Below are 18734 nucleotides of genomic sequence, written 5' to 3'. Positions count from 1 at the left end.
CGCATGGCTAGTGGCCCGACGATGTCTTTCTAAGTCCAATTAGATGCCTTGAATTCATAATTGATATCCGTATGAAGTGGTTTGATTGTTTGAACCTAGTTTCATTATGATACATCACTTGATCAAAATTTGAATCGACAATCCGACCATTGGATCATTACCAAACTTTAATACCTTATAATACATAATATTTTAGGACCATAGAAACTTACGGATCGGGGATCCGACATACAGATCTTCCCGAATTGAATTTCTAAGTTTGTAAAATCAAACGTTGGCTGCCACTTGAATTTGTAATTGGCGAAGATCCGACCGTTTAATCATGACGAAATTTTAGTATATTGTTTTAGAAGCATAATGTTGATTTTAGAAAGTTACGGATCCGAAATCCAATGTGCGAATCTTCTGGATCGAATTAGGTAGAATTGTGGACCCTACCGTTAACCGAGAGCAGACTTTTGGTCAAAAAGTCTTGAAACATTCTAAATGCTAAAATTAGTACTACGGGAGACTAAGTGAAGTCTAGTGGGCCTACATTGGTTAGAGAGTGACTTGAATTATGTGATATGGTTATTATCTTAATTTCTTATATTAGTATCATTTGTGAATATGAATTGGTCTTATAAATGTGATTTCTATTGAAACGTGATTTTTATATATTTTGCCATGGACCTATATTTATTAAACATGATTTCGTTTGTGTACTGATGATGATTGTGATATATATGTGGATAATTATCTTTTTAGTAATGTAAATTATAAGTATGATAAATGTTACGATATTGTGAGCCTAACATCCTAGTAGAAGTGTTCTATAGATCGTATAGGCTTGTGTGACATGGTAGTTAGTGATCATGAGGAATTGATGGTGCAAGTGATTACGATGTAAATCATAGAGGTTGAGATACGAGTAAGTGGATTGGGTGTTGATCTATCTGCACTATGTAGTAGAGGTATATGGATGGTCCTGCTTGGTATATCCGCGTTGGGGGACCATACGTATTCAAGGGTGATCATGCTTGGTATATCCACGTTGGGTGATCACTGCTTGCACGATTAGACTACGCTTATGGTCCTGCTTGGTATATCCGCATTGGGGGACCATACGTATTCTAGAAGTGATCATACTTGGTATATCCGCATTGGGTGATCACTACCTAGAGTTATAGGATACAGTCCTGCTTGGTATATCCGCGTTGGGGGACCATACGCATTCTAGAAGTGATCATGCTTGGTATATCTGTGTTGGGTGATCACTGCCTATGTTAGTAGACTATGCATATGGTTTTGCTTGGTATATCCGCGTTGGGGGAGCATACACATTCTAGGGATGATAAGGATTAGTTGTACTTGGTTGGATTCCGTTGAGTGGTCCGGAATCCTTACTCTTGTTCGATACCATAAGTTAGACTAGAATCTTGGATTCAAGTAAATGGGAATTACCTACCTTGTGAATATAAATTAGACTTATCATGTGATTACTTGGAATCCAAACATGGAATTATGTAGAATTCCTTTATTAAATTTTTTGCATTGATATGTGATCTTGTTGACTGATTAACGTAATTAAATTTTAATATTGTACCACCTTGATTCATGGAATTGGTTACTTGAAGTGATTGTGGAATTATGTTGGATATGATTGTTATTAATACAATTAGATTAGTGATCAATGTGACTAGAGGATAATATTGTACTTTGTTGATTCTTTGATATATTACAATATTACATGCTATGAATTGCGATATTATGTTGAAAACATAGTGATTTATATGATTGGTGAAATGAAAATCTTGAAGGTCATAAGGATTATTACGTAGTCCTGAATCTAGTAATTCATGCTTGTCAAGTTTCAATAGTTGATTTTTTTTGGGGGGGGGGGGGGGGGGGGGGGGAATGCTTTGTTGGAACGTACTGTGATAAACGTTGGAATGTGGTGAATGGTGAACTACGAATGACTTGATCCTTATCGAGCGTACGTAGGCAGTCTAACAAGGGGTTAGATGCAGCCATAAAGTATATGAAAAATTGTTATGCGATTCAATTTTTGAGTTATGCTTTGCCTTATCCCAGAGGCGGGGTAAGTTAGAGATATGGGTATTTAGTGATATCACGTGTCGATCCTAGACGTATGTCAGAATTGAGGCGTAACATATTCTCTTTATCAAATCTTAGAATCAATGATATAAATAGACATTATATTATCGTATATAACTAATTTGATTAAAACAAAGTGTTTATTGCATGGAGTTTTTGACTTAATAATTTAGTTTAAATTAGTTAAAAGATTGCTAAAATATAATTGTACTTTTCAACGAGGATTAGTTGAGTTGTAAGGTCTTGGTTTGAGTTTCATTGCAAGCAACTCTTATTGGTGGACAATATGTAAAAACCAAAAATAGCCTAAGAACCCCTTTTGTAAATCCTCGAGGAGTCTTGTGGTATGCTTGACCTTGGGATGAAGTAGCTTTCATTTTCCCTAAACTTTTACAAATCAAATATATAAATAAGTTATTTAGTAGTCACTTAGTAATACAATTTTGTAGTATTCATTCTGACTTTAAGTGAGGAGAAATTTTTCAGTGTTTTGTAAACACGACCCAGTACACCAAGTGTCATAATACAATTGTTTGAAAATTTTTTAAAGTTTTCAACCAATTGTATTATTACACTGTGTCTTCGGTACATTGAAAAATCTTTTGTAAGTAAGAGATTCTAAATTCGATTACAGTCAAAGTGATTCTCATCAGTGGCCATTTTAAAATTGTGGGGTTGTTGGTGGGTGCCTCTGGGATTTTATTCTTTGCCCCTTAAACAAAAGACACCCTATATTTGTAGGATCCACAACCGTGATTCCGGGGATGGGTCTGTTTTCTGAAACCTACAGTACGAAGCAAGTCCTTTTATTATAGAAAGCCTTAAACTTTCTCCCTCTTCAATCATACAAAGTCTCCTTACTTCATTAGTTTTTTCCATTTTTATTCATTTTTATCTAGACCAAGGCTTCCATGTTTACTTCAAATGTAGTCCTACAAATAAAGGGTATCCTTTGTTTTGGTTAATTAGTCAGTGTATGTTGTTCTTGTTTTAGAATTTTAGAGAGAGAAAATTATGGGATCTGGTAATGGGGTTTATTCAGTTGCGGATTTCGATTTGGATGCCAAGTGGCTGATCGATCAAAAACATCTTTTTGTTGGTACGAGGATTGGGGAAGGCGCGCATGCCAAAGTGTACGAAGGAAAGTAAGTACAACGTCTGTGTTTGTTTTGTCTTAGATTCTTAATTTCTGGTCTCTCAAGTTTAGCAATTTAATACGATATCTTAGATCTTGTTAAATATAAATGCAAAATTGAGTTGGATTTTTGCATGGTGTTCTGCAATTATGGTGTTTATGATGCCGAATATGTGTTTTTCGAGTCGAGTTACAAAGATGATGTTCTGTTCTGTTGTGTTCTTAATCTGTTTGTTTGTTGCGTTTTGTTTGTTCTCGATATAAGAATCAAGATGTTGCTGTAAAAATTGTTCATAGAGGAGAAACCCCAGAGCAGATTGCCAAGAGAGAAGTGCGGTTTGCGAGGGAAGTGGCAATGATGTCGAAAGTGTTGAATTTAAGAACTCAGAGAGGAAAGTTTAGTAAAGAGAGAGAAAGAGAATTGTAGAGAGAGAGTGAAAAATATATCAAATGATTCTTATTCATTCAATAGAGCAATACAATGGTATTTATACATAAATATCCTATCCCAATCTATGTGCCAGCTCAGCATAATATATCTAACTAATCACAGACATTCCAAGCTTAACAACCAAGTAAATGAAACTAATCTGGTGATGGTTGTGATGTATTGCTGTTACTCTTAACACACCCCCTCAAGCTGAGGGAAGGAGATCGAACTGAGAGCTTGTAAGTAAGAGCAGCAAATCGATCAACAGCTAAAGGCTTGGTAAAAATGTCTGCAATTTGGAGAAGGGAAGCAACATGTTGAACACCAATATGACCAAGTAAAACCTTCTCCCGAATATAGTGATAGTCAATTTCAACATGCTTAGTGCGAGCATGAAAAACTGGATTGAAAGCAAGAGCAATGGCACTTTTGTTATCACAGTAGATGACTGGTTTTTGTAACAGAGGGAAGGATATGTCGTGCAGAATCTTGCACACCCATGTAAGCTCAGTAGCAGTATGAGCAAGAGATCTGTACTCAGCCTCGGTGGATGACCGAGCCACTGTGGCTTGTTTCTTAGCACTCCAGGAGATGAGATTAGAGCCTAAGAACACACAATACCCACTAGTGGACCTTCTATCCACAGGGCAACCTGCCCAATCTGCATCAGACCAAGCAGTGAGAAATTGAGGACCTTTAGTAAACCAAAGACCTGAATCCACAGTGCCCTTGAGGTATCTCAGTATACGTTTGACTGCCTGCAAGTGAATTGTTCGTGGAAAGTGCATATATTGGCAAACCTGGTTGACAGCAAATGCTAAATCAGGCCGGGTCCAAGTAAGATATTGTAAGGCACCAACTGTGGACCTATAAGAGGTGGGATCAGAGAGAAGAGTGCCGGAATGATCTAGCTTGGCAGTAGACACGGGTGGGGCACAAGGTTTAGCACCAAGCATATCTGTCTTCTTGAGTAAGTCTAAAGCATACTTAGTCTGATGCAGCAACAAGCCCTGGTCAGATTTGTGGACTTCAATACCCAAAAAATAATGGATATCTCCCAGATCCTTCACAGGGAACAGGATTTGCAGGTTGGATATGATTGATTTGCACTCAGTAGAAGAACTACCAGTGATGATTATATCATCAACATAAACCAAGATAAAGGTAATGGAAGTGTCTCTTTTAATAAAGAGACTAGGATCAGAGTAGGAAGGCCGAAACCCCAGAGAGAGAAGAGCATGGTAGAAAGCCTCATACCAAGCTCTAGGAGCCTGTTTAAGACCATAGAGAGATTTTCGAAGTTTACACACATGATGAGGTTTGGAAGAATCCACAAAACCAGGAGGTTGGATCATATAAACATCTTCCTTTAAGTGACCATGAAGAAACGCATTACTGACATCCAATTGATGAACAAACCAATCATAAGTGACTGCAATGGAGAGTAGGATTCTGATGGTAGTAGGTTTAGCAACAGGACTAAAGGTATCTGAGAAATCCAAGCCTTCCTGTTGATGAAAGCCTTTAGCCACAAGGCGGGCTTTGTACCTTTCAATGGTACCATCAGGTTTGTGCTTGACTTTGAAGACCCACTTGCAGCCTACAAGGTTGTAGTTGGAATTATGAGGAACTAACTCCCAAGTACCAGTGGACTGTAAAGCTTGAAACTCAGATTGCATAGCTTCCATCCAGTGAGAAGACTTAGAAGCTTGGAGAAAGGTGGAGGGAGTAGGAGGTAAAGTGGTAAGAGAATCAACCGTGGAAGGAAGAGTGTGTTTGGTGGCTGTGAACACTTTGGGTTTATGGATACCTGCCTTTGCTCGTGTAAGCATAGAATGAGTGTTGACAGGGACTGGTGGTAGTTGTGGAGGTAGAGAACTAGGAGACTCTGCAGGACTGAAAGATTCTAGATGAGGAGGTATGGACTCGAGAACAGGAGAAGATAAAGGGTTTTGCTCAAGAGTGGGAAATATGGGTGAAGAAGGGGCATTGCGACATTGTGAGGCATCTGCAGGGGAAGGATGTAGCACAAGATGGGACATTGGCAAAGACAGATTGAGAGACATAGGAGTGGGAGAATGAGGAGGCACACACGGGCTGGAAAATGAGGCTTGAGAAGACAAAAATTTGTAAGGAAAGCAAGATTCATCAAACACCACATGTCTGGAGATGTAGAGTCTATTAGAGATAGGATCCCAACACCTATAGCCACTGTGATTCAAGCTATAGCCCAGAAACACGCACTGCTTGCTTTTGAAATCCAGCTTGTCTCTTGAATATGGTTGCAACCATGGATAACAAGCACAACCAAACGTCTTCAGGGTATGATATTTAGGAGAAGCATGGAATAAGAGTTCCCAAGGACTGACTGTAGATGACTGAGAAGGTAACCAATTAATGAGATAGATAGCAGTCTGAAAAGCTTCAACCCAAAACTGTGCAAGTAGATCACTCTGAGATAACAAGGTTCTGCCCATGTCAACAACATGACGATGTTTTCTCTTTGCACACCCGTTTTGCTCAGGAGTGTGGGGACAACTCAACTGATGAGTAATGCCTTGATCATTAAAAAAAACTTTGGAGGGACTTATTCAGGAATTCACCCCCTGAATCAGACCGTAGACTTTGAACTTTGAGATCAAGCAGAGTCTGAATTTTTAAAATAAAAGTCTTGAGAGTAGAGAAGACATCAGACTTGAAATGTAAAGGATAGAGCCAACCATATTTGGTAAAATCATCCACTATTATTATATAGAATCGGTAACCAGTACAGGAAGGTGTAGGAGAGGGACCCCATACATCTGTGTGAAGCAATTGAAGTGGCCGAGAGGAAGTACAAGGTAAAGTGGAGAATGATAGTCGAGAAGCCTTCCCTAGTTGACAGGCAGTACATACTGAAAGACTATTAACAGAACCAATTACAGGGAGATGATTCTTATTCACAACAGAATGTAAAATCCCACCAGAAGGGTGTCCAAGCCTACGATGCCAAATGTGGATGTCAGCCTTAGCAATCATCAGTGCAGTTGGGGAGATTGCAATTCCAGAGACACCATTTGAAGCATTCCAGTAGAAGGGGTACAAGCCTCCTTCACTGGGGCCCTGGAAGAGCATATTCCCAGTGCTTAGATCCTTGACATAGAACCCAAACGGATCAAAGGTCAGAGAGCACCAGTTATCATGTACAAACTTGTAAACAGATAACAAGTTACGGGAAGCCTGAGGAACTAAAAGAACATCATTCAAACGAAAAGTAGCATGTTTGGTTCGAATGAGAGCAGAACCAGTATGAGAAATACACAGACCTTTACCGTCACCAACAAAAAGCTGATCATTGCCAGAGTAGGGAATGGCAGAGTTGAGGGCAGAAGGATCAGGTGTGACATGATGAGAAGCTCCGCTATCAGTGAGCCAATAGCTAGGGGATGCAGAAGAAGTCATGGCAGACATTGCAGTAGGAGCTTGAGGTTGAGCAAACTGAGAGAGACGATTACATGTAGAAGCCCAATGACCAAACTGGAGACAAAGCTGACATGGAACCGAGCGACCAGAGGAAGATGAGGGACCATAATGCTGGAGAGAATGACCAGAACCAAGAATGCCACCTGAGGGATTGGGGTTCCAGTTGGTAGGATTGTTGCCACCAGAGGGATTGGTGTTCCAGTTGTTAGGATTGTTGCCCCCAAAATTGCGATTCTGAGTATACCGATTACGGTTGTGAAAACGACCACGAGATTTACCTCTGTTGAAATTGCCCACATGAGTAGAAGGTTGAGCAGCATAGGCATGAAATGGAGCAGTGGAGGAAGAAGCAGCTCTGGTTTTGCGTTTTTGGAGTGAGATTTCTTTGCTCAGTAAAAGCCCATGGAGCTCATCAGCAGTCACAGATTCATTTCGAGTCTCAATAGAGTCAACAAAGGACTCATACTCATCAGGAAGGCCAGATAATATGTATGCAACAAGATCAGACTCAGACAATGGTTCACCAGCAGCAGCAAGCTTATCAGAAATATCTTTAATCAAATGAAGAAACTCGGTCATTGAAGAGTCACCTTTCTGAATTGTTTGAATCTTCGATCGAAGACTATGAACATGAGTGCGAGAAGCGCCTGAGAAACGCCGCTCAAGAGATTGCCACAAAGAGCGAGAGTCAGCCATGCCAATCGTTAAAGGAAGAAGATCTTCAGAGAGCGTAGAGTTGATCCAGATCATCAAGATCTGATCTCGCTCACACCAGGTCTCAAAAGAAGCATTGAGAACACAATTTCCAGAGGAATCACGAAGAAATTGGGGAGGACACAGATCCTCACCATTGACGAGGCCAAGAAGCTTGAAGCGCTTCAGCACGGGAATGAAGAGACTGCGCCAAGTGATGAAGTTTTGACGATTGAGTTTCGTCGGAACCATCCCAGCGACATTGGCAATGGAAATCGTTCCAATCGACATGATCGGAGGATTGGAGATGTCACTCTGAGGAGGAGTCGCTAGGGAATTAGGGTTTGGAGGAGGTGGAGGAATAGAAGTCGAGGAGTCTGCTGCCGCCGACATATCAAGATTTGCTGAATTTGTAGAGAAAAAGAAGAGATCAGGAAAACAGCGATCTGTTTGGAAGATTAGAAAATGCAAGAACTGCAAGAAAATTGCTAGAAGAGGGAAGCGCCGGATCGGAGTCGGTTAGACGATGGTGATGATACCATGTTGAATTTAAGAACTCAGAGAGGAAAGTTTAGTAAAGAGAGAGAAAGAGAATTGTAGAGAGAGAGTGAAAAATATATCAAATGATTCTTATTCATTCAATAGAGCAATACAATGGTATTTATACATAAATATCCTATCCCAATCTATGTGCCAGCTCAGCATAATATATCTAACTAATCACAGACATTCCAAGCTTAACAACCAAGTAAATGAAACTAATCTGGTGATGGTTGTGATGTATTGCTGTTACTCTTAACAGAAAGTGCAGCACAAAAACTTAGTGAAGGTTGTTGGCTGGTTTTCGATAAGTATTCGTGATTACTAAATGGGCGTGTTAGCGATATCTGATGGGGGATTTTTAACTTTGTGATTCTGAGGTTGTTTTTTGTTTCTCAATCAAAGGGGCTTGAAAGAGTTGGATGTGGACAGCTTTGTTGATGATTTCCTTGTGAATCACAAACCATGGGCTTCTGGAGTGCAAGAGGCGTTGACTGGCTCCCATGTAATGTATGTGCACATGGTAGTCGAGATAATAGATGTGGTGTTTGTGGACCTGTCCTCATTGATAAGTTCCAAGTGGAGGCTGAGCTGCGAGGATTGATGAATCAGGTATTTGTTACTGCTTGCTCTCACATTGGAGGCCACAAATATGCTGGAAACTTGATTATCTACAGCCCAGGTTCAGATGGAAGCATAACAGGCCATTGGTAATATCCGGATCATAACAATTTAAAATTCATCGTATTGGGATAGATGAAGGAATGTGAATATTATGCATTATTCATTGCAGGTATGGCTATGTCACTCTTGATGATGTGCCAGAATTGCCTGATCAGCATATTGGGAAGGGAGAGATCATTGAATGACTTTGGAGGTTTGTGCGTTTTTGGTTTTGTTTACCCCCTTCTGATGAAAATTTCACTGGAACTGAAGCGTCTGTCATATTTTTTGATTGCTGATTTCTAGTGTTGTATGATAGATTATTGATATAGAGTTGCATTAACATCGAGGAACCAAATCAAACTACCCTTTTTTTGTTGATAAACCAAACCAGGGGTCGTTTGGGGAACGGGGTGATGGGGTCAAGTAGGTACTTTACAGAGAAAGCGAAGCAGATCTAACGAATTGGATATAACGGCATTACCCTGTATATGTTTCTGATTTGTAATGTTTGTTGTCAAATTGTTTATTAAGCTTGATCATACCTGTTCTTACTCAATAGCTATTGACGAAACTTAGAGTTGAATCTTTATATAACTGAACATGAAATTCAATTTCATTCCTTACAGGGGCCAAATGGGAGTATCTTCTGATGAAGCTGAAAAAATTAATGACCCGAAGCTTTCAAATGGAGGAGAAAGTAAGAAAATCCAGGAGAAGCCCCAAGAAAACGGCAATCAGATTCAGAAAAATGAGAACTTTTCAGGCTGTTGCGACGGTGCTAATAGTAATGGATTTACATGATGGAAGTAAGTTTGGAGGAGAACGGTGGAAGTCACGAAAAGAAGCTGAAAGAAACCAGAGAGTCGCGTGCCAGGAAGGATGCCTTAGGGAAGCTGTCAAGCTTGATTGGAAACTGGGAGCAAAGCGATGTTCTTGCAGCTGCTGCCGTGGTTGGAGCAGCGGCAACAGTGGCCGTGGCCTATAGCTTTTATAGAAGGTCGGGCTGAAACGTACTCTAATCCATGTCGGGTTCTGCCACGGTGTAGAGGCCCTATATTTTTTTTTTTCTTTGTAGAAAGATGTTATAACGTCAGTTAAATAAGCTCTTACGTGAAAGGAGAATATGGTAGCTACACTGTACGTTCGTTTTTGGAGGGTGGGATGATTTCCTGGAGCTAAGCCGTATATAGTTACAAAAGTATTCACTATTCCTTTCCGTAGTTGATTGCTTACACAACTGATTTGTTGTTCCAATATACTGTTGAATGGTTTTATCTTGATAGTGGGATCTGTTATGAGACTGCTTTGATGTGGTGTTTTCTAAGCTCTTGTGATTGTTTTTTATTTGCGTGCTGGACTTTTAATTCAACCGTCGATTCAAAATTTATGATAATTTTTGTCAAAGAAGTCTAAATTTCAAAAGAGAGAAAAAGGCGGCGGCATCCTCGTAGATGATAATGCTCAGAGTTTGGTCGAGATCATCACCCACTGCTGATCTTTGCAAGCATCTCCTCCACCAGCCTCAATACCGTTGTACTCATCCCATCAACTTTTTCTCCTCCCGCATCAATGTCCTGCCTAATCTGCTCTATAGCCCTGTTCCTCGACTGCTTGTTTCTCGATCCATAATTGGAAGAGTCTTTCAAGAGAAACAGCAACTCCTGTGCCGTGGCTTTAGCCGTCCACGTCCCATCCATGCTCATTGCTCCTTCCTCAGAATCAGTCCTCTGTACTTCTCTGGCATATAAGCAGGAAGATACTTGCTGTGTGCTCCTTGCATTTCGTCGATTCCTCTGCAATTGTCTCAACCAGCGCCCAGATTGTGTCGCATGTACCTGCAGTTTCCTTGAGCGCAGTCTACGATGAAGAAACAATGTCGTCAAGTAGCGCAATTGCCTTCCCAACCTGTTGGCTTGATATTTCCAAGCCGTGGATTATTTGTAACAACGAAAACACTACGCCCGAAGAGACTGGAGACGGAATAGTGTGATGGCAGGTCGAGAGGTGGTGTAAAGTGATAGGGATTTTTACCACCTGTAAAAGTATAGATAAAAACACTAAAATACTTGCAAGAGTATAAGGTAATTGTAGTATAGTCGGCTCTAACAAGGTCGTTCTTCAGAAAGATTGAATGAATCATTTGTGTTAAATCAAATCTTAATTAATTATTTAAAACAAAGTTTGATAAAAAGTTGATTTTTGATTTCAAATAATAAAAACGAATTTAATAGAAAATAATTAAATAAAGTGACAAAATAAAATAAGCTAAGAGAAAACGGTTTATGAAAATTAAATTGTAAAAGCCTAGGGTTCCGCAGCCATCTTAACAATCCTATGTAATTCTTCCAATTATTTATGAATTACACATGCATATTTTGAAGGTTAGCTTTCCTAATATATGCCTACTTGGACCCCCAACATAGAGCGTATATCAAACATGCAATCTGTCTATGATATTCAGATCAAATCTAAACATGCATGACTCATTAAGTTTTGTGAAATCTTTTGAAAAACCATACAACCCTTAAGACGTGGTATCATCTTAAGTGAACTTGCACATATTAATCACAAGAAGCCTTCGTCAATTTCAAGGACCGACCTCCGACCAAAATTGCATCAAATTACTATTCTAAAGATCCTAATGGTAGCTGAGCATTAAGATAAGTAGATAGTTTAAACCGGTGATTAATAATTCAAACTTGCAAGCATAATATCATAAGCAAATTGAAAAGAAACTACATATTCTTGTTAAGGCTCGTGGCCTCACCCTAGCAAACGGAAATTAGTTACTAACAATCATAAAACAAAATATTATTAAAAACAAGGATAGAAAACACATTGAAAAATAAACTTGAATCCAAAAGCTCTCTAAAGTGTGCATGCGTTTTATCCCCTCTTCTCTTTAACCCTAATGGCTAAATATCTTATTTATACTAATACAAAATAAAACCCTAAAAAGTCTTAGACTAAAACTAGGAAACTTAATAGAATATAAAAAAAAAAGAAAATAAAAGGGTTTCCTATTTGAACTAAAATTCGAACTTCTCATAAAATTAGACTTTTGACCGACCAAATCAACCCCGATTTGGTCCCAAAATGTCTCTTTTGAAAGTGAAGACGTTCTCCACAAATCCTCAAAAAGAATCTTCTTCAAAATATGCCATATTGACCTCCAAAATACCCAGAAACATCAATCTAAGAAAGCTGCGCTAGGCCTTAATTTCATCGCCACGGTCAAACGGCTTAGTAGAAAAATCTGGAATTCTAATACAATCATCTTGAAAGACTCACGAACATCCTCCAATTGGAATTACTCCAAAATTCATCTGTTTGATCACTTTTTGCTCCAAATGAAGTCAAATGTCATACATTAAGAATATAATCAAAGTATCAAAATTTTACTAAAATAACAGATAAATTAATACTAAGATTAGGGTAAAATATATAGTATAATATCGACTCATCATAAAGTGGCTATGCTGTCGAGTTTGGCTTGTACACCGATGCCTCCAGCATAATCTTGATCGAAAGATTCAACTATTAGTTCCATGTGATGCAATTGGTAGCTTGTTTCCCTTGCAAGACGATAGGATCCAAAAAGCTGCTATCGTGAGCTCAATCATCGCCTTGTTTTCGCAGCTAAATTAATCCTTATTTTATGCAAGTAAATTACTTATTTTTCGACATTGATCCTTTTGACGTAAGCTACGACAGTCTCTTCCTGGCTAAATTTATTTAGTTACTGTGTACGAAGTAAAGATAGATAGTCATTTATTTAGCCTGTTGGAGCTTAATTTTCTGCATCTTTTGTTAAGATAGGTTGTTGGAGATGAGGTCTCTTCCCGTTAATACTCTCTAGACTGACTCCAACAGTTGGAACCTGCTTTGCACCGAAGATTCTTATAACGCTGGCATGACGTCCACCAGCAGCCGCAGTTGAAGCTACCTGCGCACCACCCTTAAAACTACAAAAGAAAGGAAATTGCATCGTAAAGCAATTATACAATTTTATTTTTTTAATTTGATGGTAACATTTATACAAATTAAATTGTGGGAGGAAAAGCACTCACGCGTTATCGACACGGCAGTGACATCATTGGCCTATGCAAAAAATTTAAAAAGGCCGCCTACACTGGGGAATCTTGGGAAAGATTGACTTTGGTTATTTGAAAGTCAAGCTGCACTTCTACAGGCTGCAATGGATGCCAGCAGCTCCGCCCATGGAGCCGCCGCTGCCGCCTCTTCGTCTTCCTCGCGGAGCTCAAACAGGTGGAAGTACGAGGTGTTCCTGAGCTTTAGAGGTGAAGACACCCGCAACACCTTCACAGACCATCTCTTCATTGCATTACGCAATGCCGGAATTAACACGTTTATAGACAAACAGCTCAGAAGGGGGGAAAACATACAGAGTGAACTTGACCAAGAAATCGAAGGGTCGAGAATCGCCGTCATTGTCTTCTCAAAGAGGTACGCCGAGTCCCGATGGTGCCTGAGGGAGCTGTCGAAGATCATGAGGTGCCTAAAAAATCAAGAGGGGAAAATAGTCTGTCCAATATTCTACGACGTTGACCCTTCTCAAGTCAGGAAACAGAAAGATAGTTTTGGGGAAGCATTTCAGAAGCATGAAAAGGATGAAGATCCAAATGAGGTCAAGCAGTGGAGAGAGGATCTTAAGGCTTCTGCAGATTTGGCCGGCTGGAACCTCAAAACCACGGCCGACGGGTATACTTTTTTGTTTACTTCAAATTTCATATCGCCATATTTCACTAATTAACCAAAATTAAGATATTATAATTAAGGCATTGAATCTGATTTTATATGTTATAAGAAAAATTGGATCGTTGGTCCTTGAACGATGATAGAACTGTAATTTTGGTCACTACATAAAAATTTATTAGAATTGGTAATGAATTTTATAAAAGGTAGAGCATTTGCATAAGAATTTCCGTCAAAATTAAGGAAGTGATTGTTTTTTTGTGGGTGTGTGAATGACAAATGCTCCACACTTTATCAAATTAAAATACCAATTGTAATGGATTAATGACCAATGATCTAATCTGTTCACATTATAATCAAAGATTAAATACGTGGTTGAATTGAGCTCAGTAAATCACAATTTATTCCAATCTGTTTCAATATGTAAATATAAGGGCATGATGAATAAGGCATTTAGTATGGCTCTCGTAATTTGGAATTTCAACTTGTAGGCGTGAAGGAGTGTTTATCAAGAAAATTACTGGGGACATCAAGGGACTATTGAAACCCATAGACTTAAAAGCCAAGCACTCAGTTGGAATAGCTCTTCGTGTGCAAGAATTCAGCATTGAATACTTAGACGTTGGAGGTTCACCTGATGTTCAAATAATTGGAATTTGGGGTACAGGCGGTATAGGTAAAACAACGCTTGCCAAAGCCATTTGTAGCAAATATGGTCATAGTTTCAGCAGTCAATGTTACCTTGAAGAGGTGAGGAGTAACAAGAAAAATATGGTTAGTCTGCAAGAACAACTTCTTCGAGGTATTTTGAAACAGCCTAACATTAAGGTAAGCAATGTTGCTGAAGGAACCAAAGAGATAGAGAAAAGACTTGGAAGCATGACGGTACTTGTCGTGGTTGATGACATAGATGATGCGGACCAATTAGATAAATTGGCGATAGCACATGACTCGTTTGGTCCAGGGAGTAGGATTATTATAACGACAAGAGATGAACAAGTGCTGAATATACAAAAGGTGGATAAAAGGTATAAAGCACAAGGAATGACTGATGATGAAGCTCTTAAGCTTCTTAATTGGCATTTCTTTGGAAATGATTGTCCCGATGAAGAATATATTACACTCGCAAGAGATGTTGTTGATTATTGTGGAGGATTGCCCCTAGCTCTTGAAGTTGTTGGCCGTTTATTGGCTACGAAAAAGAATAAAAGCATATGGAAAAGTACATTGAATAAATTGAGAAATATTCCAGATGGAAAAATTCATCAAACGCTTAAATTAAGCTACGATGGGTTACGTGATGATCATGTGAAGGGTGTGTAATTTCTTTATTGGAGTGAATATAAGTGTGGTCACGACAATATTGGATGGTTGTAGTCATTTTTCTGTAGAAGCAGAAATTACCACACTTTGTGATCGATGTCTCTTATATATTGATAAAGGGGGAGCATTGAGGATGCATGATTTGATTCGAGATATGGGAAGAGAAATTGTGCGGGCAGAATCTCCTGTGGAACTGGGAAAACGTAGTTGATTGTGGCATACGGAAGATGCAAAAAGTGTGCTATGGAACAAATCTGTAAGTACTTTTGCAATAAAAAAGATGTTAAGTACATATAAACAAAGAGAAGTATATACGCATATCCCGCATATATATATGATGTATGCCGTACATAGTATATTCGAAGAAAAAGAGGAAAAGAAAAGGCCTTTCATCCACTGGGTAATTTGAAAGAGAAAATACATAATTATGTTGTATGCCCTACCTTTTTAGTAGTTCATTCATCCGATTCACGTCTCTACTTCGTGTGAATATTATCCTTTTCTTGTTTTTTTTGATCTCTAATAGGGAACAGAAGCAGTTGAAGGACTAGAATTAATTTTGCCAGAACATTCTGATGACGAGCAAAGCTTCAGTACGGAAGCATTTAAGAAGATGTGGCGACTGAGAATTCTCTGGCTGGGAAATGTAAAGCTGACTGGAAGCTACAAACATCTTTCCAAGGAGTTAAGATTGTTGTATTGGATTGGATTTCCTCTTGAAGCCATACCAGCAGATTTTGATCAACGAAACCTAGTTTATATGGAACTGTGGTCCAGCAAGATTGTACGAGTTTGGGAGGATTCGGACCTGGTACGATATAATTATCAATGTCCTTGTAAATATCAACATCAGTCATCGTCATGCATTCTCTCTTTTATTTATTTGGATTTTTATTATTGTTTTTTTTGAGTAACAGTTGCCTAAGAAGTTGAAGTTTCTCGTTCTTGTACACTGCCGTAACCTGACTGAATTGCCAGACTTTTCAAAATTCCTACATCTCCGGTACTTGACTATCAGAGACTGTAAGGGTTTGAGTGGGGGTTACCATTTTTTAGCACAACTGAAGATGATTGAGGAATTACATCTCAGCGACTGCAATATAACAGATGGTGCCCTTCTCGAAATAATTGGGAGTCTATCTTCTTTAACAATTTTAGATCTAGGTGGGAATGGTTTTAATAGGCTACCCATTCTCAGTGGTCTTTCTCAGCTTTGGAGTTTATGTCTAAATCATTGCACAAACCTTCAGGCAATCCCAGATTTGCCCAACGGTTTATGTGTACTGGAAGCGAATTACTGCACTGCATTGGAAATAATGTCCGACTTTTCAGAGATGTCGAAAATGAAACACTTGCAACTGAAAGACTGCCGCAAACTCAAAGATATTCCAAACTTGGAGAACTCATTGGACTACATGGATTCAATTTATATGGAAGGGTGTAACAGTCTCACCGGTACTTTTAAGGAGAACCTCCACACGGTATGGTACTTTGAGCTGGTTTGGTATTGCTGTGCTTTGAAAAAAAATTGTTTCTGCTGTGTTGTGAGAATAAGCAGCTGTAAAATAAAGTAACAGAGTATTTGGTAAACTTTTTTGTAAAAGTGCTTTTGAAAAAAAAAACCAGTATTATAATGTTTGATAAACTTTTATGTAAAACAGATGTGAAAAAAAACTGGTTTGTCAAAGCTGGGTTTTGTAGCTTTGTGTTTTTGGCTTTTTTTTACCCAAAACTATGAAAAAAAACTAAAGCTGAATATTTACCAAACATAGAAAAGCTTTCAGCTTTTTTTTATAGCCATTTTCTTCAAAATCACCTCAGTACCAAACTAGGGCTTTCTCTCTCTCTCTCTCTCCCCCCCCCCCCCCTTTTTGTATTGTTGCTTTTACTAACTTTGCACCCCATGGTGCAGAAAAATGCATTTGGTGGAATTTTTCTCTCTGGAAATGATATTCCTACGCGGTTCGCCTATGTCGCGAGAGAGGATGAAACTGTCAAATTTAAAGTGCCGCCAAGTATTGATTATATAGGAGGGTTGGCCTTGGGCATCGTTTATTCTTCGAACAACTCCGACTCTACTGGGTTTCTAACCATTTATGTTGTTAATCGTACCCTGCGAACTAATTTTCGTATCTGGCCAATTGAGGTCACCGTAACTGCTTCCCATGAATATTATCTTTGGTTGGGAAATCTTTCAAACAAGAAGCTCAATTTGAAAGGTGGCGACATGGTTCTTGTACAAGCACAATTTTATGGACTAGATAATAGAATTATTAAGGTGAACAAAACTGGAGTGGATATTGTAAAATGGGATTTGTCCGATGATCTTACTAATTGGGACAACTATGAGACTATGTCATATGAGTCTGATGAAGACACTAATGACGATACACTATCATACTATCGCCACGTTTTCCTCTGCTACAAGACCCTCGAGGCCTGGCCATGGTGCATCAAAGGCTATCAGTCTGATCCACTCCCTAAAATCTTCGCATCTGCTCTCAAAGCTCGCAAGAACGACATCACCTTTAAGGTCCCTTTTCCAGCTCAATTCGTTGGGGTTTTTGATTGCTTTTTCTTACTGTTTCTAATTTCCTGGAGCCACTTAGTTCTAATGTTGAGCTGACTCCATTACTCACTTTTTTCTTGGTTTTTGATAGACGTTGCTGACAGTAATTGAAGGACGTGCAGGAACTGAGTTTTCTGACGGCGATGTGTTGATTTTCCCACAAATGATCAAATACAGGTAAATTTTAATCCGAATTTATAGGATTTACATACCATCAAATGACAGCAACTAAGTCCTGATATCAACAGCTGGATGAAAAACCTTGCCTGATGCAAAACAACAATTAAATTGAAAAAGTATGTAAGTTTTAGTTATATTATGATTGACTATTTATGTAAAAATGCTTCAGACCTAACTTTCCCTATCTGAAACTAGACGAAAATCGAGATGGATTCCATTTCAGGGGACATTCAGAGATCCCATATTTGAGACTCTACGCTAAAATCATTTCCAATGAAATTTTCTCTGCATTTGAAACTACTTTATCTCATCCTTACTAAATCTGCCAGCACTGCATATTCTCTCGAAGAGTTCTCACCCAGTCGTGGACTCCATCACAATGGCAAGATGAGGTGGTGTGAGTAGAACCAGCAAGAAAGACACTGCACTACTCTAAGTCTTAAACACAAACCTATTTATCAATTATCATAAATAAGCCACTCTAAAGACTATTTCCACTTCACAGTAAAAACAAAGTGCAGGAAGTATAGATCATATTTTTAGCAGAGTTATTTTGACAACAATTCTGCAAGTGGTGGATTGCCCTGGTGGGTAGGGCATTTCTCTCAGTATAGATCATATTTTTAGCAGAGTTATTTTGACAACAATTCTGCAAGTGGTGGATTGCCCTGGTGGGTAGGGCATTTCTCTTAGTCCTACTGCATTCTGGGCTCAAAGTTCTAACCATCCCCTGTGACACATCCTGGTCCGGGCCCCCACCACATCTCGGGTTCGACTTCAATGTAGCACGATATTGTCCGCTTTGGGTCCCGACCATGCCCTCACGGTTTTGTTTCTGGGAACTCACACGAGAACTTCCCAGTGGATCATCCATCCTGGGATTGCTCTCACACGCTACTCGCTTAACTTCGGAGTTCCTACGA

General features: G+C 39.1%; 1 protein-coding gene and 1 pseudogene across 1 annotated transcript; both read left to right on the top strand.

The window, feature by feature from the left end:
- Nucleotides 1–2746: 2746 nt before the first annotated feature.
- Nucleotides 2747–10347, top strand: LOC137740261 (altered inheritance of mitochondria protein 32-like). The gene is made up of 6 exons (XM_068480109.1): nucleotides 2747–3242; nucleotides 3498–3602; nucleotides 8626–8646; nucleotides 8763–9067; nucleotides 9151–9234; nucleotides 9650–10347. Exons 4-5 carry the CDS (start codon nucleotides 8823–8825, stop codon nucleotides 9224–9226), a joined length of 321 nt encoding a protein of 106 aa, XP_068336210.1. The 5' UTR covers nucleotides 2747–3242; nucleotides 3498–3602; nucleotides 8626–8646; nucleotides 8763–8822; the 3' UTR covers nucleotides 9227–9234; nucleotides 9650–10347.
- Nucleotides 10348–13181: 2834 nt separating this feature from the next.
- On the top strand, nucleotides 13182–18131 carry LOC137739259 (disease resistance protein RUN1-like; annotated as a pseudogene).
- Nucleotides 18132–18734: the final 603 nt, after the last annotated feature.

This window comes from Pyrus communis, chromosome 7 (assembly GCF_963583255.1).
Source record: "Pyrus communis chromosome 7, drPyrComm1.1, whole genome shotgun sequence".
Lineage (NCBI taxonomy): Eukaryota > Viridiplantae > Streptophyta > Magnoliopsida > Rosales > Rosaceae > Pyrus > Pyrus communis.
The sequence above is the reverse complement of the archived record's forward strand: the minus strand, read 5'-3'. Positions and strand labels throughout refer to the sequence as shown.

Bases quoted from the DNA above. Each gene is read 5' to 3' on its own strand.
- LOC137740261 (XM_068480109.1), top strand. From the start codon at position 8,823: ATGGGCTTCTGGAGTGCAAGAGGCGTTGACTGGCTCCCATGTAATGTA. The intron at 9,068-9,150 runs GTAATATCCGGA...TATTCATTGCAG, and splicing joins GGAAGCATAACAGGCCATTG to GTATGGCTATGTCACTCTTG.